This window comes from Nyctereutes procyonoides, unplaced genomic scaffold (assembly GCF_905146905.1).
Source record: "Nyctereutes procyonoides isolate TBG_1078 unplaced genomic scaffold, NYPRO_anot_genome, whole genome shotgun sequence".
NCBI lineage: Eukaryota > Metazoa > Chordata > Mammalia > Carnivora > Canidae > Nyctereutes > Nyctereutes procyonoides.
Window position 1 is genome coordinate 37,250,470 of NW_026575020.1, and position 23,720 is coordinate 37,274,189.

The 23,720-nt window shown below is 49.7% G+C and overlaps 2 protein-coding genes across 3 annotated transcripts; one reads left to right on the top strand and one right to left on the bottom strand.

Annotated features, from left to right (window-relative positions):
* Positions 1-1,416: 1,416 nt before the first annotated feature.
* On the bottom strand, positions 1,417-13,348 carry COQ4 (coenzyme Q4). Of its 2 annotated transcripts, XM_055319744.1 has the most exons (8): positions 13,109-13,213; positions 12,541-12,697; positions 12,337-12,468; positions 10,812-10,908; positions 10,181-10,283; positions 3,797-3,926; positions 3,231-3,324; positions 1,417-2,708 (listed from the first exon to the last, which is right to left on the bottom strand). In XM_055319744.1, exons 2-8 carry the CDS (start codon positions 12,608-12,610, stop codon positions 2,528-2,530), a joined length of 807 nt encoding a protein of 268 aa, XP_055175719.1. In that variant the 5' UTR covers positions 12,611-12,697; positions 13,109-13,213; the 3' UTR covers positions 1,417-2,527. The 2 variants fall into 2 exon arrangements, with proteins under 2 accessions (XP_055175719.1, XP_055175730.1); XM_055319755.1 differs by lacking the exons at positions 1,417-2,708; positions 3,231-3,324 and having other exon boundaries at positions 3,798-4,674; positions 10,075-10,283; positions 13,109-13,348.
* TRUB2 (TruB pseudouridine synthase family member 2) lies at positions 12,619-23,715 on the top strand. Its single transcript, XM_055319732.1, is given in 9 exon segments — positions 12,619-13,142; positions 13,485-13,616; positions 15,391-15,465; positions 16,455-16,516; positions 17,855-17,936; positions 21,141-21,213; positions 21,722-21,858; positions 22,568-22,799; positions 22,801-23,715. Coding segments are annotated over 9 exon segments (1,200 nt in total). The 5' UTR covers positions 12,619-12,934; the 3' UTR covers positions 23,000-23,715.
* Positions 23,716-23,720: the final 5 nt, after the last annotated feature.

The window sequence follows — 23,720 nt, forward strand, 5'->3', positions numbered from 1 at the left end:
CTAATGGAGCAAGCCTCTACTATGTGCCAAGCACTGTTCCCATGAGTGAGGGAAAAGAAGAGGTACTTGCTCTTCTGGGGCTGACACAGACCTCATAAATAAATGAACAAATAATTTAATTTCAGAGTGATAAATTCCAGAAAGCAAATAAGGTGACATGGTGCAGCAAGGGGGAGGGCACTTCTTCAAGTGGGTGGCCAGGGAAGGCCTCTCCAAGGAGATGCCTTCACATTTGAGCACAAATATGAGTGACAAGTAGTTGACCACGTGATGACCTGGGGACAGAATGCTATTCCTAAAGACATGAAGAAGGACAACATAGTTTATTGAGATGAAGAATGGAAGTTTCTAGGTAGAAGTTGGCAAAGCCTTATGGGCTGTGTTAAGAACTAAGGAAGTGGTAGCTATTGCCAGTATAACTTTTTTTCCAATCATGACTTGGTGGCAAAAATGCCACCCCAAGGGCTGGAGACCAGACTCCATTCCCAGCTAATCATGATCCCCAATGCCCATCTCTCCAATGCCGTAAAGTCTCAGGGTTATTCAGGCACAAAGTGGCTGAGGCAGGTGAACTCTCTAACTGGACAGAGACCTTTTCCCCTCAAACTTGGCACTGTTGACTTTTACTGACATGGGGGACATGGGGGTAGGAGTTCCTGGACTCTGGAAAGCTGTGGAAACCTGACAGATCTGGAAAGGTGGTCCATACTGCAAAGATGAACTAGGTCTGGAAAGCTCACCCCAACCCCCTCCTCTTTCTGCAGAAATTCAAAGAGCTCAGGACAAGGTTTCCCTTCCTTCCCAAGGCCCTGGTTCTGAGGTAGGCCTCCAGCCTCCTACCTCCATCCCTGAGGGCCCTGGACTGGGATGTCGTTGGCACAAGGAAGGCAGAGGCACTGGTGTGGCAGTGGGGCAGGTTTCAGACATCCCCTGGTTCAAGTCCCAGCTCTGCTCCCATTGCCTTGTTAGTAAAATACAAGTAATAATACATCTTTCTTTGGGATGTTGGAGGCATCAGTGCAATAATGCATCTCAATGGCTTAGGCACATAGTACAGCTATAAACTATAGCCCTTATTATCGATAGACAAACTGAGGCATAGGAAACACAACCATAAAGTCTTGTGGCCTGCGTTCTGGTTACTTCAGGCAATTCCTTGCCCATCTCTGGCCCTTAGTTGTCCTACCCACACAATGAGGAGCTGGCCCCTCAAAACTAAATGCTCTGCCATATTTAATTTTTTTTAAGATTTTATTTATTTATGTATTCATAGAGACAGAGAGAGAGGCAGAGAAACAGGCAGAGGGAGAAGCAGGCTCCATGCAGAGCCCGACGTGGGACTCGATCCAGGGTCTCCAGGATCACGCCCTGGGCTGCAGGCGGCGCTAAACTGCTGTGCCACCGGGGCTGCCTTAATTTTTTTTTTTTTTTTTTTAAGATTTTATTTATTTGAGATTGTGGAGGGAAAGGAAGAGAGAGAAACAAATTCCACTGAGCAAGGAGCCGGATGCGGGACTCAATCACAGGACCCTGAGAATGTGACCTGAGCCAAAGGCAGACACTTAACCAACTGAGCCACCCAGGTGCCCCAAGGCTCTGCCATCTTCAGAGTGTTTCTGGTTTTAAATCCCAAGACAGGGCCAGCCACTCTTGCAATGATACTTTAACCCTGCCTGTCCCCACTCCTTGGCCCCGACCCAAAGAAAATGCCTGGATGAGACTCCAAAATGAACCAGCTGCCTCACTGCTGCCTTTTCACCTGTGAACACAATAGAGATAATTTCTTTCTGTCCCTGAGGCCTTTTCTCTGAAGCCCTTCTTCTGAGCATCACCTCATGAAATGCTCACAGTAACCCTAGGAAGTGGGTGTGGGTTCTGTTCCCTTTTTACCCATGATGAAATAGGCTAAGAGAGGGGGACAAACTTGCCCTAAGTCCCTCTGCTGAAAAACAATGGAGGAATTAGGAACTTGAATCCCAGTGTGTCTGACTTCAGACCATAGGAAAGAGGATCAGCAGCTAAAGCTTAGGCTGGAGGGGATGTCTGCCCTTCGTGCTCAGAGGCCCAAGGCTGCCAGAGCCACGGACAGCCCTGGGCAAAGGCAGGAGAAGCTGACACTTGGGCTGATGGCAGACTTTATTCAGACAGTAGAGACTCACTTGCCCCTTCTCAGGTCTTTGGAACTGGTATAGCCCTTACTCCTGAAGGACACCCGGACTAGCACCCAGAAAACCCTGGTTGGCAGGGAGGGGTCCAGAACAGGGGTAGTGGGCCTGAGATACCCCAACACCAGGCTGGATTACTGATTCTCGCTCACATCTGGTTCACTTTGGGTGGCTCCTGGCTCTCCTGGGAGCCCCACTGCACTGTCTGCTCCCTCCCAGGGGGTCCTCAAAGCCACTTGGCAGTGGTTATGGCAAATTATGACAAATGATGTCCAAGGGTCAGTGCTGAAAGAAAAGGAACAAAGGTAATGGTGAGAGTCCTTTGCCCCAGGGGAAGTGGGGGTGGTGGGGTGGGCAGTGGCTCAGGGCCTAGGCCAGGCCCCTGACATGCACGTGGGGGCATCTGTGATGCCCAGCTCCTCCCGGAGAGCTCTCAGGGGCTGCTCCCAGCGCCGCTCGTAGTACAGGTTGAGGACACATGGTGCTCTGTGCCCATTCTGAACTGCCCACGGGATCAGCTCTGAAATCAGCACTTGCAGGCTCCTGCAAGACAGCAGAGGATAAAGAAGATATAATCTTGCAATGGTCCCAGGGCCAGGCACGCTCTGCACCCAGAAACTGGTGTGCATTTTCCCAGTTAGTCCTCACTACCCTTAGAAAGGAGTTACTATCCCCATTAGCAGATGAGGAAACTGAAACTCAGGGAGGTAAAATTTTGTGCCCAGAGCCACACAGTTTGAATACGCTAAAGCCCAAATCGTAATCAAAGGCTACCTAACTCCAGAAACTAACACTGGGGTGCCACCCAACCCCCTCAATTCCATGGGGGAACTCCCAACACTGAGGCCTGCCCCAAGAGACCCTAGAGTCCTATGAAACACCCAGGCTTCATTCATTGCCCTGGGGACACTGCGCCGGGCCAGTTTCACCCTTCTGCTCCATTATTTCTACCCTGGCTTTCTGGAGAACCACTGGGGCTACTCAGGAAGGCTGCATGCTTGTCCCATTTCCTGGAGCCTGGCTCCTCTGAGCCTTCCCTCAACCCCTTGCCACTAGAGAACTTACTGGGCACTGAGCCGGACTGGTCCAAAGAGAGCACCCAGGATGCACATGGGCAGGTGGGTCTGGACAGCCTCAAACCATTTCACAGTGATCTCCCCTGGGGGGGCAAGAATAGGGTGGGAGGTGAGAAGGGCCCAGGAGAGCCATGGTGCTCCTGGCAGAGCAGAACAAAGCATCTGTGCCTCCTTGATCTCTATCAAGGTTAGCTGTGGCCAGTCCTGGCCCATGTGGGAATGTGAAGCACCTGGCTTGGGATGAAGGGGAGGGCATGAAAAAGAGCACAAGGAGGTAAGGGCTGGGAAGGAAGCTTGGGATCTGAATATAGAGGACTCCAAATTCGAGGCTATCAAGTCCAGGGCAGTTCCTGCAGGCCTCGGGAGTTGTGGCCGGTTTCAGAGCCCTGGTGTTTGGGTGCTGCTACATCAGTTTAGGAAGCACAGAGGTAGTGGGATGGAGAGGGGATGTGTGGCACAGATGCTACCAAGATGTTCAGAAAGCAGAAAATGAGGCACTGAGCTGCCCCCATCCCACCCAGCCCCACTCTCAAGGCAGCTGGGGCTAGCACTCACCGAGGAGGTTGGTGGGCATCCCCAGCAAGGTGTGGAGTATGTCGTGAACCTCCCGGTACCGCTGAATCACATATGCTAGCTCTTCGTCGTCCACGAATCGGGTGGGTGCTCGGGTATCTGGGGAGACCCTCTAACAACCATGAGCCTCCCCTAGATCTCTTCCCAACTGTTCCCAAGGCCAAACTGGCCAGCATCTCTTTGATTGTCAACCACTCCCACCAGACTCATACCCACCAAAAATCTCTGGGGACTGTTTCTGTCTACTCCTGCCCACAGGGAAGTCCTCAGGCAGGGAATACAGTGGCACTGACACCCCTATGGCCTACCCCAACTCACACACAGTGTCAAAGCCTGTTGGAATTTATGGCAAAGAAGCTCCTGTTGGTTGGGGGAAGTGACAATTGTTTAAGGGGTAAGAGTTTGGGAACCCTGGGTGGCGCAGCGGTTTAGAGCCTGCCTTTGGCCCAGGGCGCGATCCTGGAGACACAGGATCGAATCCCACGTCGGGCTCCCGGTGCATGGAGCCTGCTTCTCCCTCTGCCTATGTCTCTGCCTCTCTCTCTCTCTGTGTGACTATTAAATAAATAAAAATTTAAAAAAAGGGGGGGGGGTAAGAGTTTGTTTTACAAGGTGGAAAAGCTCTGGAGGTTGGTTTCACAACAGTGTGGATATATTTAACACCACTGAATTGTCCACTTAGAAATGGTTAAGATGAGGGACACCTGGGTGGCTCAGTGGTTGAGCGTCTGCCTTTGGCTCAGGGTGTGATCCTGGAGTCCCGGGATCAAGTCCCATATCGGGCTCCATGCATAGAGCCTGCTTCTCCCTCTGCCTGTGTCTTTAACTCTCTGTGTCTCTCATGAGTAAATCAATAAAATCTGAAAGAAGAAAAGAAAGAGAAAAGGAAAGGAAAGGAAAGGAAAGGAAAGGAAAGGAAAGGAAAGGAAAGGAAAGGAAAGGAAAGGAAAGGAAAGGAAAGGAAAGGAAAGGAAAGGAAAAGGAAGGAAGAAAGAAAGAAATGGTTAAGATGATTTTTTTTTTTAAAGTAAACTCTACCCCCAACAGAGGGCTAGAACTCACAACCCTGAGATTAAGAGTCACACACTTGGGATCCCTGGGTGGCGCAGCGGTTTGGCGCCTGCCTTTGGCCCAGGGCGCGATCCTGGAGACCCTGGATCGAATCCCACATCGGGCTTCCGGTGCATGGAGCCTGCTTCTCCCTCTGCCTGTGTCTCTGCCTCTCTCTCTCTCTCTCTGACTATCATAAATAAATAAAAATTTAAAAAAAAAAAAAAAGTTTAAAAAAAAAAAAAAGAGTCACACACTTTCAACTGGGCCACCCAGACACCCCCGAGAGGGCAATTCTTATCTTATTTTACTTTTTTTTTTTTTAAAGATTTTATTTATTTATTTATGATAGACACACACTGATCCTGGGACACTGGGATCATGCCCTGAGCCAAAGGCAGACTTTCAACCGCTGAGCCACCCAGGTGTCCCACCTTATGAAAAAGAAAAAAATGAAGCTTCCAAGGCCCAATACTTTCTTTTTTAAAGATTTAATTTGGCGGTGGGGGGTGTGCCTGGGTGGCTCAGTTGGTTAACTTCTGCTCAGGGCATGATGTCAGAGTTCTGGGATTGAGCCCTGTGTTGGGCTCCCTGCTCATGGGAAAACCTGCTTCTCCTTCTCCCTCTCCCCCTCCCACTGTGTGTTCTCTCTCTCTCTCTCTCTTGTGCACATGCAGGGGAGGGGCAGAGGGAGAGTCCCAAGCAGACTCTGCTGAGTGTGGAACCCAACTTGGGGCTCAATCTCATGACCCTGAGATCACGACCTGAGCCAAAAACAAGAGTTGGATGCTTAACTGACTGTGCCACCCAGGTGCCCCTAATTTTTTTGTTTTTTAAGTAATCTCGGGACGCCTGGGTGGTTCAGCGGTTGAGCGTCTGCCTTTGGATCAGGGCATGATCCCGGGGTTCAGGTATCAAGTCCTACATTGGGCTCTCTACATGGAGCCTGCTTCTCTCTGCCTATGTCTCTGCCTCTCTGTGTGTGTGACCCTCATGAATAAATAAATAAATAATCTTAAAAAAAAATAAGCAATCTCTATACCTAGCGTGGGGCTAGAACTCATAACCCCAAGATCAAGAGTCACGTGTTCCACTGACTGAGCCCACCAGGCACCCCAGCCCCCATCCTTCACATGAGCTGCTCTCTGCCTAGGGTGCTCTCCCCCACCAGCCACAGCTTCACATGCGCAATTTCTACCTGTCCTTTATGATTCACCTAAGTGTCCCCCCTGCAGGGAGGCTGTTGACTGATCAGGTCCACACTACAACCTCTTGTAGCATCCTATACCTTGTATTGTGATGTGTAGTACCATGTGCCTCTCTTCTAGACCTGAACTTTCCAGTATGGCAGCCATGCACTGCATGTGGCTACCAAGCCTTGAAATGTGACAGTTCCAACTTAGATGTATTATAGGTATAAAATACACACTTGGTTTCAAAGACTTGGTGAGAAGAAAACAATGTGAAATTTCAGTAATTTAGAAATACTACCTGTTGAAATGATAATATTTTGGGAACATTGGGTTAAATACAATATGCTATTAAAAATTCCACCTGTTTCTTTTTGCTTTTGCTGGAGTGGCTACCAGCAGATTGGAAGTCACCTGGCTTGTGTTCTCTTTCTGTGATTGGTGCTGTAGTGACCTCTCAGCTGCACATGGCTGCTGGCTGCTTTGCTCACTGTTGTATCTCCAGGGCCTGGATGAATTCACGTCTCATGAATATCTGACTAAAAGGCCAGCTCCTGGGGCTTTCCTGGCCCCAGGCAGAGGTGAGAACTGACTCCCTCTGATTCACCCTGCCTGAGTCCTCAGTAGTACTCATGCAGAATGGGAGCAGCCTAGTGTTCCTGTTCCCAGAGCAGGGGCTCAGCCTATCCAGAGGCCAAAGGATTTGATGTCTTCATTGCTTTGGGGCTGCTGGCTCAGTGCCTTAGTCTGTGTCTGGGATCTCACAGGGGCCCGGTTCCTAACTTCTTCCTAGGAGTTCTACATGCCGTATAAAGCAGAGGGTGATCACAGTGATAGCAATTATATTTATTCAGTATGTACTATGAGCCAGCACTGTATGAATTTCTTTATGTGTATCATCATAGTGCATCCTCATGACCATCTGGGGGTAGGTGCTCTATGAGCCTCAGGTAAAGGTAAGAAAAATGAGGTTCAGAGAAGTTATGTAACTTGCCCAATATCAGCTAATCAAGTAGCTGAATCAGGACTTGAAACAAAGTCTACTAGATTTCAAAGCCAGTAGCATTAACATCCATAAGCCATGTCAGTGCCCTGAAAGATAAACATTAGGTCCCCTTACCTCAGATAAGGAATATGAGGCTCAGAGAGGTCAAATGATTTGCCCAGGGCCATAAAGCTGGGAAGAGAGGTAGGATTCTAATTCAGGCTACTTTTTTTTTTTTTTAAGATTTTATTTATTTATTCATGAGAGACACAGAGAGAGAGGCAGAGACATAGGCAGAGGGAGAAGCAGGCTCCATGCAAGGAGCCCAATGTGGGACTCAATCCCAGGACTCCAGGATCACACCCTGGGCCAAAGGCAGGTGCTCAACTGCTGAGCCACCCAGGCATCCCTAGTACAGGCTACTCTTAACTCCAGAGCCCATGCCCATAATCTTGATGCCATGAGATGACCATGCCCCTTACCAACGACAGCCTCAGGGAGGGTAGCCTCACCTTGAACTTTGATCTAAATCTCTTCTGGAACAAAGGTGTTCCTTCACATTCTGTGGGTTGTTGGTTTCAGTGCTCTAAAGTGTCACAATCTCTAGGGCTATTATCACAACTAGGGCTGAGACTGGGCAGGGTGCCCAGGGAGGCCCTGGCAGTCCCATCCTCTCCACAGCAACAAGATGAAAGGCACTGGGGACTTTAAGGTGATCCCTCCCTGAGTGGCATTTGGGGAAGGCCACCCTGGTGGGTTTCCCACTGATGAAGTAAATTGCTTCCTGGTGAAATATGAGATGGTAGAAAATGGGGCAGGAACAAGTGTCAGGAGAGTATGTGGAGCAGATTATCATCTCAGGGACAATAACCTTCTAGAGCAGTAGTTTCTCAGCTGTCCACCACGGGATATTTGCAATATCTACAGAGATTTATGGCTGTCATAACTTAGTGGGGGTGCTAACTGGCATCTATGTATACAGGCCAAGGATCCTGCTAAACATCCTGGAAAGCACGGGGTAGCTCCTACAAAAAAGAGTGATCTGTTCCTGGGGCACTTGAATGGCTCAGTTGGTCAAGTATCTGCCTTCAGCTCAGGTCATAATCTCAGGGTACTGGGATCAATCCCCACGTTGAGCTCTCTGTTCAGCAGGGAGTCTGCTTCTCCCTCTCCCTTTCCCCTCAACTTGTGCTCTCTCAAATAAAAAGAAAAAAACATCATCTGGCCACAAAAGTCAATAGTGGTGAGGCTGAGAAGCCTACTTCTAGAGCAACCTGCTGGAGCACCACTTAACAGAGGTGCTTTGATGGGATGTGTATACACTAGGATGCAGTGGTTGGGACAAGAAAGGTGACCCAGATCCTAAGGTCTTTTTATTGATCAGGTCATGTTACTATCCTTTTTTTTTTTTTTAAGACTTTATTTATTTATTCAAGAGAGAGAGAGAGAGAGGGAGGCAGAGACACAGAGGGAGAAGCAGGCGTCATGCAGGGAGCCTGACACAGGACTCCACCTGGGTCTCCAGGATCACACCCTGGACTGAAGGCGGCGCTAAACCGCTGAGCCACCCGGGCTGCCCCTCATGTTACTATCCTACTTGAAACCCTTAATGTTTTCCTATTGCTCCTGTTGCAAAATGCAGACTTCTTCCTGTGGCTGGAAGGGTCTGGGCCAGTTCTCCTCCCACCTGCTGGCTGCCGCTCCTCTACTCAATTCCTAGATGGCCACTTCAGCAAATTTTCCTTTCCTTTTTTTATTTTAAAGATTTCATTCATTCATTCATTCATTCATTCATTCATTCATTCATTCATGAGAGACACCAGAGAAAGAGGCAGAGACACAAGCAGAAGGAGAAGCAGGCTCCCTGTGGGAAGCCCGATGTGGGACTTGATCCCAGGACCCCAGGATCACAACCTGAGCCAAAGGTAGGTGCTCAACACTGAGCTGCACAGATGCCCCAGTTTTCCTCTTCTTAAACACATAGGACCTTGCACTTGCCAGTGCCTCTGCTCCTCCTATCTTTCCTCAGGGCTGGCTCCTCCTCATCCAGGTCTCTTCAGAGGGCCTCCTGTGACCTCCCTGTCAGAAGTGGCCACCTCCAACCCTACCTCCTTGTCCTCTCTAATGATGTTGTTCTTACAGAACCGCCGGCTAGAATGGAAACTCCACAAAGGCAGGCTCTTTGCTGGTTTCATTCACTGTATCTCAATTACTGAGAACTGTTGTACTGTTGAACAGTGTTGTACAACACTGTTCTCAGTAATTGAGATACAGACCTGAATCTTTATCTCTGAATTGAGATACAGACCTGAATTTTTATATGAAATTTCTTCTTCTATTACTCATTTTCTTCCCCAAACCAGAATATTAGCACCACAAGAGCAGGACTTTGTACACTGTCTAGTTCACCATTATATCCCCAGCACCTGGGGTAATGGATGGCACACAGCAGATCTTGAACAAATGAATGAGTTCCGCAGCGGTTGGGACTCTCCCTACAAGGTCCTGTCCTCCCTGCATGGGGCAGAGAGTGCCACAACTTGTCATACTCTGGGGGAAGCCCTATCTCTAGAACAGGGGGACATGATACAACAGTTAAGAGCATGATCAAGGAGCACCTGGCTGGTTCAGTTGGTGGAGCATGCAACTTTTGATCTTGGGGTTGTGAGTTCAAGTCCCACATTGGGTATAGACAGACTTAATAATAAAATCTTAAAAAAAAAAAAAAGGCATGATCTGAATATGAATACTGCCTCCATTCATACTGGCTATATGAAATCATCAAGTTGCTTAAGTGCTCTGAGCCTTGATTTCTTCATCTATTAAAGAGGATAATAATAGGACCTACTTGACAGGATGGGTCAAGGATGAACTCTCCTATTGGGAGGGTTTGGCAAGATCAGGTATGAGCCTGGCATCTGACATCTAGTAAGTGACTTTTAAATACTGGCCAGTATTATCACTCAGAGTTCCTGGCCCATTTGCCCATCTCATAGAACACGACAAAGCCTTGGCATAGGAGACAAAAAGCACACCTGCCCACAGTGGCCACACAGGACTCCTCTTTCCTCAGGACGTCACTCCCATGCCCTTCTCTGCCTTTCCTAGTGATTGCCACGTGTGCAGAAGCTGGAAACTCACATTCACATCCAGGAAACGGAGATACTCTTGGCCAAGGGAGCCCTCAGGCAGACTACGGAGCTTGTCCAGGTCAAGGGTGGACAGTGAGATCCGGGGCCGCTTTCTGCGAGGCAGAAGGCAGGACTTAGGTACTGAGAGAGCAGAAGCAAAGACAGGTGAGAGGTCCAGCTAGGGCAAAGGTATGAGAGGTGAAGGGGCAGAGAATAGGGCCACAAATCCTACTTTAGCACCTGCTTCTGGCCAGGACGGTGGCAGGGACTGAGGAGCCTACCAATAGCTAAGGTCATGGTTCCTGCCTGCAGTGGCATAATCTAGGAAGCAAGCCTCAGGTGTGATCAGTATACTCAGAAAGAACATTGCAGGGGTGGGGGTTATAGCTAGCCTGTTACGGGAGCTTAGGGAAGGCAGAGGGCCCTGTGGCGGGAACTGGGCTGATGCCACCACATTGCACTACCTGCTGGTCATCATAATATGTATGTGAATGGCACCTATGGAGTTGGGCAGTGCCCAGCATGTGCAACCCTCCCTGGCCAGGGCATCAAGAAGAGTTCCCTAGAGGAACACAATGCAACTCCAGAGGGATCAGGATCCTCAGAGTGTCTCCAATTCCCTAGGCACAGTTGGGACCTACTGTAGGATCTCGGCACCCTCTGGATCCTTCCTCATCTGGTCCCTGAGGAACTTCAGGGCATAGTATCCTGTGGTCTCCCCTAGGACTGCGACCATGTCTGAAAGGAAAGAAATGGGGACAAATGAAGGATATGATCTCAGGTAGGTTACTGGACCTGTCTCCTACATGATAAGCTACAATACTATCTATCTCTTAGTTATGAGGATTCATGTTACACATTTAGCAAATCACCTGGAACACAGGAAGCATTCAATATATGTACCTATAGCATTATCATTGTTATCAATCTAATAGGCTGAGGTGGCTCTGATTAGCACAGTGCTCTAAAGAGTTTATAAATCACTTTTACACCCATTATTGCAACAGAATATCGTGCCTCTTGATTACAAGCTTTGGCATCAAAATGTTAGGTTTGGGTTCAGTTGCAATCACCATCTAAGTGAACTTGTAGAAATGCTTCACATTTCCAAGCCTCAGGGTCCTAATTTATGAAATGTGGAGAACACCATTCTTACAGGGTTAATGTGAAAAATCAAGAACACTACACATATAAAACATTTAGTGCAGTGAGGAACCAGCATTAAGTGCTCAGGGAGCAATCAGTATTAACATTTCTATTAGTAGGAGTAATAGTACTTTCCAGACTTAGAACCCTAAGATGTTCTAGTCATACATCCAGCCAACATTTATTGAGCATCTACTATGTGCCAGGCACATTGTAAAATACTGATGATATAGTAGAACAGGGCAGTCAGGGTGTCTGACCTCATAAGCTTTAATTTTTAGTGGGATGTTATAATTTGGTGTATATTATACCAAACTCTGCAAATCATCTATTTACTCCACAGGTTCTTTCTTTCTTTCTTTCTTTCTTTTCTTTCTTTCTTTTCTTTCTTTTCTTTCTTTCTTTCTTTTCTTTCTAGATTTGGTTTGAGGGCACCTGGGTGGCTCAGTGGTTGAGGGTCTGTCTGCCTTTGGCTCAAGTTGTGATCTTGGGATCCCGGGATCGAGTCCTGCATCGGGCTCCCCATCGGGAGCCTGCTCTTCTCTCTGCCTGTGTCTCTGCCTCTTATGAACAAGACAGAGGATGGGGGGGGGGAGGTGCAGAGGGAGAGAAACAAGCAGACTCCCAGCTGAGCAGGGACCCCCACGTGGGGCTGGATTCCAGGACCCTGGGATCAAGACCTAAGCCGAAGGCAGACGCTTAACGGACTGAGGCACCCAGGCGCCCCTAGGCCGCAGGTCCTCAAGGTGGCTGGATGACAGACTCTTCTGGTAGTTTATTTCCCTCCCCAAGCTCGGGCTGATTTGGCTGGAGCTCAGGGTGGGACCCAAGCAGCTGCATTGTTGTGAACCTTGCGCGTGATGATGGGATGCAGCCAGGTTTGGGAACCCGGACCCAGTTTCCTCTCCGGTTACCACCAGGGGACGGGCAGAGAGAGGTCAGCACCCGCCAGGCTCCCCCGGCAAGGGTGCGTGCCGACCTCCCGCTGTCCTGCAGGAGCGCCGGCGCGGGCGGCCTTACCGTGCCGGTACGGGTTAGAGAGAGCCATTCCGGCCGAGCCGGCGGCCAGCAGCGCCTTCTGCAGCGGGGAGGTGGGGATGTGGCCCGGGTAGAGCAGGCCGGCGCCATGGCGCGCGCCTCGGAGCCACACATCTGCGGGGAAAGACGAAGGCGGTGGTCAGAGGAGCCTGGCTCGCCAGGCTTCCCTCCCGCCTCCTCACTTGCCTGCAGCTGGCCCTCGGCGGCCGCCGAGCGCGCGGAGAGGGCGTAGGGCCGAGCGCAGCAGCGTCGCCATTGGCAGCAGGCCCCCGCCGGCCGCGGGAGAGTGAGCGCGGGGGGCGGACGCCGCGAACCTCTCTGGCCGCGGAGCTCCAGGAACGGCCTTTGAAGGAGAAAAATCGTAGCACGGGCCTAATCGCTAGGTATGAGAAGGAAACCCAGGCGACCTGTCTATCACCTGCTTCCACCGAAGCAAAACTCTCCCCATTTCCCTTCACTTCCGGCAAGGGTCCCCAGGTGAGCCCCGCTAGCTTGGGGTTCAGCGCCGGGCCCCAATTCTCTCTCCCCTGCGCGTTTTCCCGGAGGCCAATAAGACGGGAACCTCTTCCGGCTGCGAAACATGGCGGCACTCATGGTCCGGACCTCATTTAGGGTGGGACCGTACGGCACTTCCGCTCAAGAGCAGCTGTTCCGCCAGCCAGCGCCGCGGACTTTGAGCATGGGGTCCTGCGGCCTGGCGCGGCTGCAGGGGCTCTTCGCTGTCTACAAACCCCCGGGGCTAAAGTGGAAGCACCTGCGGGACACCGTGGAGCTGCAGCTTCTGAAGGGTGAGTGCCTGGAACCAGACCCACGATCCCGCTCCGCCGCTTCTCCCGGGAGTCCACCTCCGCCTCTCATCCTTCCGGCAAAATGAAGTCATGTGACCCAGGCTCCTGGGCAGAGCTTATTCTGTACACCGTTACTCCTCACGTTCCCCTGCGTTCAGATGGCCAAATAGTGTCCATTATCCTAAATCGTAGAGTCGGAATTTGAACCCAGGCCTGTCTCTGAACTGCTATCCTATACGTCGTGGGTTTTGTCTTCTACGTCTGCACACCTCCGCGCCCCACCCCCACCCCCCAGGTGTTTGGACAGAATTGACTTCATGCCCTTTACCTTTGTGTACTCAGGTGTCAATGCTGGGAAGCCTCCTGCCCCTGAACAGCGTGTTCGTTTCCTGCTAGGACCCGAAGGAAGCGATGAAGAGAAGGAGCTTACCCTCACAGCCACCAGTGTGCCCACCCTCACCAACCATCCCCTGGGTAAGGGGGCCTGGGTGTCACTTCCCAGGCAGTCTCTGCGCAGAGTCCGTGTCCCAGTCGGTACTCGGACTCCTGTCCCAGATCCCTTGATGGGCCGCAGTGGGGATGAAGTATTTGACCAGGAGTTGCCAAATTTTTCTGGAAAGGTCCAGATAGCAAATGCTTTAGGTTTTGCAGGCCCAGTTCTGCCATTGCAGTGCAGAGAACCTGTAGGTAGTATAGAATGCAATGAACCTGACTGTGTTCCAGTAAAGCTTTAGTTATGGAAAGTGACATTTGAGTTTCATATACTTTTCCTATGTCACAAAATATTATTCTCTTGATTCTTTTGGAACCACTGAAATATGAAAAAAATAATTAACTCATGGCCTTAAAAAAACAGGCTTGAGGATTTGGCCTGTGGACTGTAGTTTGCTGACACCTCTTAACTATTCTGGGACTCCAGTTGGGAAATGAGACCTTCAGGTAGAAGTCCTAAGGCAGATGTTTTGGGTTCTTGGGAAAGAGTGATTTGTTTTTTCATTAAATATTTAATTTATTTGTTCACAAGAGACACACACACAGAGGCAGAGACATAGGCAGAGGGAGAGGCACGCTCCCTGCGGGGAACAGGATGTCTGACTCTATCTGAGGACCCCCAGGATCATGACCTAAGCCAAAGGCAGACAGCCATTGAGCCACCCAGGTGCCCCGAAAGAGTGATTTTTTTTTTTTAGTCAACAAAGCTACCCAAGAATGGAACTAGTGATAATGAGTTCTTTGTCACCAGACAGTGTTAGGAAGACTGATAGACTTGATCAGAAACCACTAAAACCCCTTTGGCAGTGATATTTAGTGACTCTACAGTGTAGCAATAACAAGTATGTACTGAGGATCTCTTCTATACTAGATACTGTGTTAAGCTCTCGCCAAGTACCATTTCGTTAAATCTTCACCACAACCCTGTGAAGTGTGTCCTGTTCTCATTTCACAAATGCTCAATGTTGACATTAAGTAACATAGCCTATATTCAGTAGGCTCTTAACCATCCTGTATCCTTCCCCTAAGTACCTCTTGTTCTGTAGAAGTGTATATGCTTCAGGCTCATTCCTTCATGCAGTCTTTTTTTTTTTTTAACAGCATTATTGAGATATACACAAAAACCCACATTTTTATTTTTTTATTTTTAAAACCCACATTTTTTAAAAAAGATTTTATTCATTTATTTGAGAGAGAGCACATGTGCATGTGTGGAGCCCAAAGCAGGGCTCAATCCCAGGACCTTGAGATCATGACTCCAGGTGAAACTAAGAGTCAGGTGCTCAACTAAGCCCCCCAGCCCGCCTCCCACATGTTTTACTGTATATATTTTTAATGAGTTATTCATTCGTTCAGTAGTTACTTTCTGAGCACCTAGTGAATTCTGGGCTCTGGGGGTAGAACTAGGGACCCAGGCCCCACCTTCAGGAACTTACCACCTCCATTTTCTTACCGGGATGGCAGACTCTTCTGCCACAGCTGAGTAGGAAAGTTGAGTCCCAGTGTTATGTCCAGTCCAGTCAAAACCTCTCACAGGGGGAATGATGATAGGGAGATTAACAAGCCCTTTTTCTGGGCCCAGGGAGCTGAGGAAATGGTTCTGGGCCCCAGATTCCATGGTAGGAAGCAAGAGTCCAACCTGATCCTGGTTTGGGGTCCATGAGGCTACGTCCTAGGAATGAAGCAATTGTGCAGGCTGAAATCATCCTGGAGGCTGGATTCATTGAGGAAAGGGACCTTGTTTGTTTCTTTCTAGTCTGCGGACCAGCATTCACCAGCCTGAAGGTTGGTGTGGGACACCGTCTGGATGCCCAGGCGTCTGGGGTGCTTGGTAAGTGATGTAGTGAGCCTAGGGTGCAGTGATACAGGCTTGGGGGAAGACTGGGGAGCAACGATGAACCCAGGCCACTTCCAGCCTGACAGCCATTTCCCACCACTGTCCTCCTTCCCTGATTCCTGCCCCAAGTCTGATCAGCTGGTGTAATGAGGGGAATGTCCTAATTGCCCACTTTGTGCATATGTTTTCATTAGATAGATAGTTTATGATTTTATGAAGAAAAGAAGGCTCCAGGAGCTTAGGTGACTTGTTCTGTGTTATGTGGCTGGTGAATGACCCTGGTCCAGGGAGCAAAAACTTTTACTTGTGTGGGGTAGCCAAGAGCATGACTCTGGCCCCACCGGCCAGGATCTGAATGTCTTTGGAGCTGGACACACAAAGCCCTGAGTCATGAACCATCTGTGTCCCCAGGGCAGGCGGTGGCCACATCCTCCATGCGCGGTAGTCACAATCCCCTTGTCTCATTTCCTGGGCACAGGCAGGCAGACATGATCTCATGCTCCCTCTCCCTGTCCTCCCTCTCCAGGAGTGAATGGAGGGTCATTCTCTGCTTTATCCAGAGGGAGAAACAGGCAGGGAATGGCCACAGTGCCCCTTTATCGCGCCCTTCCTTTGTTCTGACTTCTTTCTGTGCATTGCCTCAATCTTCACAACAGCCACAGGGATCAGAAGTATTTTGTATCCCCATTTTACTGATGGGGGAGCTTGAGGCCCAAGGAGGCTAATGGACAAGCTTAGAGCCACCCCAGATTTGAGTGTAGGTCTATGTGACTGGGCCAGTGGTCTCTTTCTTTTGAGTGCATCAGAACCCCCTAGGGCCCTCCCCTCCATGAGTCAGAGTCAGTATAAATGGGTGGGCCCAGAAACCTGCATTTTTAGTAACATCAGAGGTGGAAGTATTCTGGTGGTGGTTGTAGGACTTGGAGATCCCAGGGAAATGGGGAGGGGGAACTAGGTGTGAGATCAGCCTGGGTGTCTTCCAGTACTCGGCGTGGGACATGGATGCAGGCTCCTCACCAGCATGTACAATGCTCACCTCACCAAGGTATGGGGACGCTGGGGACAGCTCATTTAGCCCTTGGTCCTTTCCCTGGGGGTCACTGGTGAGAGTCCAGCTGAGAGGACTCCGTGGGGGAACACCTAGGCCATTAGCCAGTGTTGTTTCATGGCCATGTGCTGGGGGAGACTGTGTGAATAGCATGGTAATAACTTCCAGCTTTCTTTACTGAGTACCAGCCACTGTGCACTGAGCATTGCACGTGGACTCCTTGTGGATGCCTCACAACCCACCTTCCAGATGAGACCACTGAGGCACAGAGAAGGGATATCATTTGCCCAGAGTTGTGCAGCCTGTAAGGAATGGAGCTGTGATTTGAACCTGGATCTGACACCAGAGCCTGATCATGATGCCACTCCTCTCTCCCCCCAAGACTGAGAAGTGGCTGTCACCATCCACGCATTAGGGAGCTTGCATCTGGGCTGGGGCCATAGGGTCTGGTACCATGAGTGGGGACAGAGGTGCTGCATTAGAGAGCCTCCATTTTTAGTGGTTAAGAGCACAGATTCTGGAGCAAGTTGGCTTTATTTATTTATTTTTAATTGTTTTTCTTTTTTTAAAGATTTTATTTATTTATTCATGAGAGATACAGAGAGAGAGAGAGGCAGAGGGAGAAGCGGGCTCCAAGCAGGGAGCGCGACATGGGACTCGATCCCAGGTCTCCAGGATCAGGCCCTGGACTGAAGGCGGCACTAAACCGCTGAGCCACCTGGGCTGCCCGCCAGTTGGCTTTAGTTTGAAACAATTCCCTGTCCTGCCAGCTGTAGGTCCCTGTGTGGATTACTTAGCATCTGGGTTCCTCCATTTCCTCATCTGTAAAATGGGAGAGATGATAGTACCTCCTGTATAGGGTTACTCTGAAGATTGTTAGCTAACTCCATGCAACATACTTAGCACAGTCACTGGCACATGGTAAATGCTCAATAAATTACTGCTGTTGCCATCATCTCTTCCTTGTGGCAGAGGCCATTAGCTGCACAGATCATATCTGGAGGCTGGAGAAAAGTCAACAGGGTGCACTGGGAGGAGTTGTCAGGCTAGAGAGGAGATCAGAGGCATGGGGCGGTTGTGGTAGGGCTGTCACTGCCCTTTGTGGGCAAGTGCCTGCTGTCATAGGGAAGTCTGGTGCCCTTCCCTGGGAGCGCAGTAGGGTGGCTGGGTGGGGGCTGAGTGCCTGGTTCCCTAACGGGAGACCTGAGGACCCTGCCCCACCTGCAGACTGTCTAGCAGGTTATGGGGGAGGGGGTGTAAGGTGACACAACTCTCTTCTCAGTGCTGAGGGAGAGCAGTGACACTAACCACATCTTCCCTTTCCTATCCCCATAGGATTACACAATACGTGGCCTCCTGGGCAAAGCCACAGATGACTTCTGTGAGGATGGGCAGCTGGTGGAGAAGTCAACATATGGTGAGAGCCCACAGGAGCCTAGGACAATGGGAGTAGCTATGATTGCCTTTGCATTTGCTCTTCCTTGATTCCTTACCCCTACACAGGCCACACAGCCCTCAGTGACTTTAACACACTAAGTTTGAGCTGGCTACTGGAGGGCTTTGGGCATGTCACTCTGTCTTCCATGTACAAATGCCCTGTGCTTCCCCTGTGCCTCCCCACCTAGCATAAATGTCACCTCAGGGAAGCTCCTCTCACCCACAGATGAATTACATGGACTCTCAGAACAGTAATCAACTAATGCTTAGTGATTTTTTTTTTTTAATTTACTTGTTTGAGAGAGAGAGAGAGAGCGAGCAAGCCACGCTGCATGGGGAGGGGCAGAGGCAGAGGGGGAGAATTTCAAGCCGACTCTTGGTTGAGCGTGGAGCCTGATTCAGGGCTCAATCCCACAACTCCAAGATTGTGACCTGAACCAAAATCAACAGTCCAATGCTCAACCAACTGAGCCACCTAGGCACCCCATGATTAGTGATTATTTAATATCTGTCTTCCCACCACACTGTCATGAGATCAAGGACCATGTCATTCCACTCCTGTAGTTCCATGTAGTACAGAGCCTGGGACATGGAAGTGCTTGTTGGTTGGGTAGAAAGATGGAAAGGTGGATGGGTGGGTGGGTAAGTGGGTGGATGTATAGTTGGATGGCTTATTCTTCACTTCTTACTCTATGTTCTAACACTTTCTATAAGATCTATTACATTTTCTTATTTGACTGATGTTTTGGGGCACTGACCATGTTCCAGGCTCTTGGAGGGGGGAGATACGATGAATCGGATGGGGTCCCTAATTTCAGTGAACTCAATCTAGCAGGGAGAGCAAACACACACCTCTGCATCTTCTGGAGAGGATTGTAAATGTGGCAGAGTAACACTATATATCTGTACATGTGGGTGTGTCGGCATACAAAACATGTCTAAAGACAGTTACCAAGTTGACACTTCTGGTAGGGAGGAAGCCAGAATTTGGAGGAGGGGTGATGCTTGTTAATGCTGATTTAAATTTCCTTCTTTCTTCCTTTTTTTTTTTTAAGATTTATTTATTTGTTTGTTTGTTTATTTTTATTTCAACAAGAGTGCATGCACATGTGTGTAGGGAGAAGGGGCAGAGGGAGAAGATATTAAGTAGGCTCCGTGCTGAGTGCAGAGCCCAATGGAGGGCTGGGTCCCATGACCCTGAGGTCATGACCTGAGCTGAAATCAAGAGTCAGATGCTGTGGTACCTGTGTGGCTCAGTGGTTGAGCATCTACCTTTGACTCAAGTCATGATCCTGGGGTCCTGGGATCAAGTCCCGCATCGGGCTTCCCACAGGGAACCTGCTTCTCCCTCTGCCTATGTCTCTACCTCTGTGTCTCATAAATAATAAAACCTTAAAAAAAAAAAAAAGATGCTTCACGTACTGAGCTACCCAGGTGCCCCCTAATCTAAATTTCTTAAAGAAGAGGAGTACTTACATAGATCCTCTTCCTCTGCCGCTTCTCCCTGTGTGTGTGTGTATACGTGCTCTCTCTCTCTCTCAAATAAATATAATAAATCTTTAAAAAATAAATTTCTAGGGCAGCCCTGGTGGCGCAGTGGTTTAGCACCGCCTGTAGCCCAGGGTGTGGTCCTGGGGAGTCTGGATCGAGTCCCACGTTGGGCTCCCTGCATGGAGCCTGCTTCTCCCTCTGCCTGTGTCTCTGTCTCTCTCTCTCTCTGTGTCTCTATGAATAAATAAATAAAATCTTTTTAAAAAAAAAATTTCTTGGGGATCCCTGGGTGGCTCCCTTAGTGCCTGCCTTTGGCCCCGGGTGTGATCCTGGAGTCCCAGGATCAAGTTCCACATCAGGCTGTCTGCATGGAGCCTGCTTCTCTCTCTGCCTGTGTCTCTGCCTCTCTCTCTGAATAAATAAATAAATCTTTAAAAAAAAAAAGTTTCTTAAAGAAGATTCATATGTCAATTGTGTAACTAAAAGATACTGTTAAAACCGAAGCAAATTAAATGCTAGGGAAGAGACCCAGGTGCAGATCGGCAGGAGCCAGTAGAAAGAAGTGATGTGCTCTAGGAGGGCTTCTTGGAGGAGGCTACATTTGAACTGGGCTGTAAATGAGGTGGGGGGAGGAAGTGGTGGGTACGTTTCAGGTAAGACAACAGCATGAATAAAGCCAGACAGAAGGGATAAGAGGCCTAGGCCCTCCCAAGCTGGCAGCCCTTTGGTCATCACACCTGAGCCCAGAACTCTGGCCTTTAGAGCCAGAAGCTGGCACCTGCCCAGATGGGCCACAGGATCAGCCTCCAGGCAGTTTGTATGCATCCCCAGGCTTAGCAGCTGCCTGCCCTAGCCACTCAGTGGGACCAGCAGGCAGAGCCACTCCCTATTCTTGCCATCTGTTTCTACATTCAGATAGATGGCACTCTCCCTCCTAGGGTCTCTGACATAAACAAACAAACAAACAAACAAATTGGGGCTCAAGGGACTTGGCTTAGAATATTGGAGAAGTCAGGGCACCTGGGTGGCTTAGTGGCTGAGCATCTGCCTTCAGCTCAGGGCGTGATCCTGGGCTCAGGGATCAAGTCCCACTTTGGGTTCCCTGAAGGGAGCCTGCTTCTTTCTCTGCCTATGTCTCTGCCTCTCTCTCTCTGTCTCTCATGAATAAATAAATAAAATAAAATCTTTTTAAAGTATATATATTGGATAAGTCTTATGATGGCTTTGAGTTTCCAAAAGAAACTTGTTGGGCAGCCCGGGTGGTTCAGCAGTTTAGTGCCGCCTTTGGCCCAGGGCGTGATCCTGTAGACCCGAGATCGAGTCCCACGTCAGGCTCCCTGCATGGAGCCTGCTTCTCCCTCTGCCTGTGTCTCTGCCTCCCTCTGTCTGTCTGTCTCTCTCTCTGTCTCTCATGGATAAATAAATAATCTTAAAAAAGAAAAAGAAACTTGTTAACTTGGAGTCTGTGAGCCCCTTAATAATGTCCTCACAAAGTTAAGTTCAGGCATAACTTTCTGAGAAGAGGTCCTGGCTTTTGTAAGATTCTCAAAGGACTCTCAGCCCCCTAAATGGGAACTCTGGGACTCCTCTGACTTCCAAGGATAGAGCTGGGTTGAAGGAAGGGAATTTGCCAGTTTGTTGCGGCCCTTCCTCAGCAGGTGCTTGTGTGCTGACTGTCCCCTGGCTTTTCCAGACCATGTGACTAGAGAGAAGCTGGACCGAATCCTGGCCCTGATCCAGGGCTCCCATCAGAAGGCCCTGGTGATGTAAGTGGGGCCCAATCCACACTTTCCTGAAAGGGGCCCTTGAGGAGGTGCTGCAAGAGTAAGAAGTGCCTGCTGGGCTCCATGTAGGCTCTGCCCACCCTGGGGCAGATTCCATGGATCTTTTTAGAGCCTAAAAGCAGACGTGAACCACTTCTACCTTTCACAGCCTGCAGAAGTGTTTCTTTGTGCCAGACTAGCCCCTGGGGAGACCAGGGGGGAGCAAGAAGCCCCCGCTAGCGTCAGTGGGAGCATATGATTTGGTGGAGAGGAAAGCCAGGAACCCACATCCCAGGACATAGAGGCAGGGTGTAGCAGCAGGCAGTATGTGCGTGGAAGCTGGGGGAACTACGCAGAGGAGGGCAGAGCCTGCTTTGAGGGATTGGAGGGGACAGAGAAGAAGGGGGCTGTAGGAACAGGAAAGATGGAAGGCTCTTTATGAGTGGGTCAGGGCCAGGGGTAAACAGTAGGCCAGCTCCCCATCCCACGCCAACCCCCTTCTGATCCCCAGGTACTCCAACCTGGACTTGCAGACCCAGGAGGCCTATGATATGGCTGTGAGAGGCTTAATCCGGCCCATGGATAAGTCCCCGATGCTGGTAACGGGCATCCGATGCCTCTACTTTGCACCTCCGGAATTCCTCATGGGTAAGTTGCCCCAGGAAGTTGGAGCAGTGCGGGGCTCCTGGGTTTGGGGAGTCACTGTGGAATGCCCTTGCAGAGGCCAGCACGTGCTAGCCCTGACCTCTGCTGGGTAATGCACCAGGGGCCAGCTTCCTTCTCAGCCCTGGACTGGACTTGGCCCATCACATGGCACCCAGATCAAATGCTGTCCTGTTTGCTGCCAAGTCACCCTTTGAAGCTAGACCTCAGTAAGCAAGTTATACTTAACTGTTCATTTCCAGAGCCTCCAAGTATTTCAAGTTGCAGTGGGCTGCAGTGGGCATCCTCACCCCCCCAGTCCCACCCAGCTCAGCCCCTCCCTCGTTTCTTCTCTCTTTGTCTTAGTTACTTGAGTATCGACCAGGACTCTCCCAATAATAAGCACCTTATGTACCTTGTATCTTAAATTCCTCACAACCTCCCATTTTACAGCTGAGCATAGCAGGTCTTAGACCCGGGCAACCTTCTGGGAGTTAACCTGCCCAGAAAGCAAACTCTGATTCTGCAGTTCTGGGTGGGGCCCAAAATTCTGCACGTATGATAAACTTTCAGGGTTGGCCCTTGGGCTACACTTTGAATAGCAAAGCCTAGGGTTATCACACAGCCAAGAGGTATCATGGGTGTGGATTTGGATCAGAAGATACCAGAGGTTGTGCTCCCAACCTTCAGATCTCTTGTTGTGTGTCCCTGGCAGAGGTGCAGTGCATGCATGAGACACAGAAGCAGCTGAGAAGGCTGGTGCATGAGATCGGCCTGGAGCTGAAGACCACTGCTGTCTGCTCCCAAGTACGGCGTACACGTGATGGCTTTTTCACTCTGGACGATGCCCTCCTGAGGACCCAGTGGGACTTACACAGCATCCAGGATGCCATCCAGGCTGCTGCTCCCCGGGTGGCAGCGCAGCTGGAGAAGAGCTTGAGGCCAGGGCATCCAGCAGCTTCCATGTCCAGGCCGGCTCTGGGACTCCAGAGGGCCTAGCTCTGGCTCAGGGCTAGAGAGAGCTGTTCACGGCATTGAAAGGCCAGGTGGCTGGCGGGGCAGTGAATGGATAAGAATTGTTGGCAAGTTGGAATTGATAACTGTGCAGAAAGCAAGAGTAGGGGAAACTTTTCTACATGTGACATAAAACTCTGAAGCTGTAAGAAAAAAGATCCAACAGATTTGACCCAATTGGGATCAAAGGAAAAATTTCTTTATGGAGGAAAAGATGATAAACAAATGATAAGACAGGTAAAAATATGTATGATATGTTTAAGAATGACTATCCAAGGGCACCTGCGTGGCTCAGTCAGTTAAGTGTTTGCCTTTGGCTCAGGTCATGATCTCAGGGTTCTGAGATTGAGTCTGCATGGGGCTTCCTGCTCAGCGGGGAGATTGCTTCTTCCTCTTCTCCTCCCCCCCCCCACCCCCCCGCTCATGTGTGCGCTCACTCTCAAATAAATAAATAAAATCTTTCTTAAAAAATGAATGAGAATCTTGGAATGCCTGGGTGGCACAGCGGTTTGGCGCCTGCCTTTGGCCCAGGGCGCGATCCTGGAGACCCGGGATCGAATCCCACATCGGGCTCCCGGTGCATGGAGCCTGCTTCTCCCTCTGCCTGTGTCTCTGCCTCTCTCTCTCTCTCTCTCTCTCTGTGACTATCATAAATAAATAAAAAAAATAAAAAAAAATATTAAAAAAAATGAATGAGAATCTGTAATATATAAAGAGCTCTTATAAAACAGTAAGTAAATTGGGCAAATGACATGAATTTGTGTGTGTGTGTGTGTAAATTCAAATGGCCAATAAACCAGAAATGATGCTCACCCTCTCTAATAATAAAAAACATACAGTAGAAAATCATATGA

Bases quoted from the DNA above. Each gene is read 5' to 3' on its own strand.
- COQ4 (XM_055319744.1), bottom strand. From the start codon at position 12,610: ATGGCGACGCTGCTGCGCTCGGCCCTACGCCCTCTCCGCGCGCTCGGC. The intron at 12,469-12,540 runs GCAAGTGAGGAG...CTTTCCCCGCAG, and splicing joins CCGCCGAGGGCCAGCTGCAG to ATGTGTGGCTCCGAGGCGCG. The intron at 10,284-10,811 runs GTAGGTCCCAAC...TCTGCCTCGCAG, and splicing joins GAGGGTGCCGAGATCCTACA to AAAGCGGCCCCGGATCTCAC.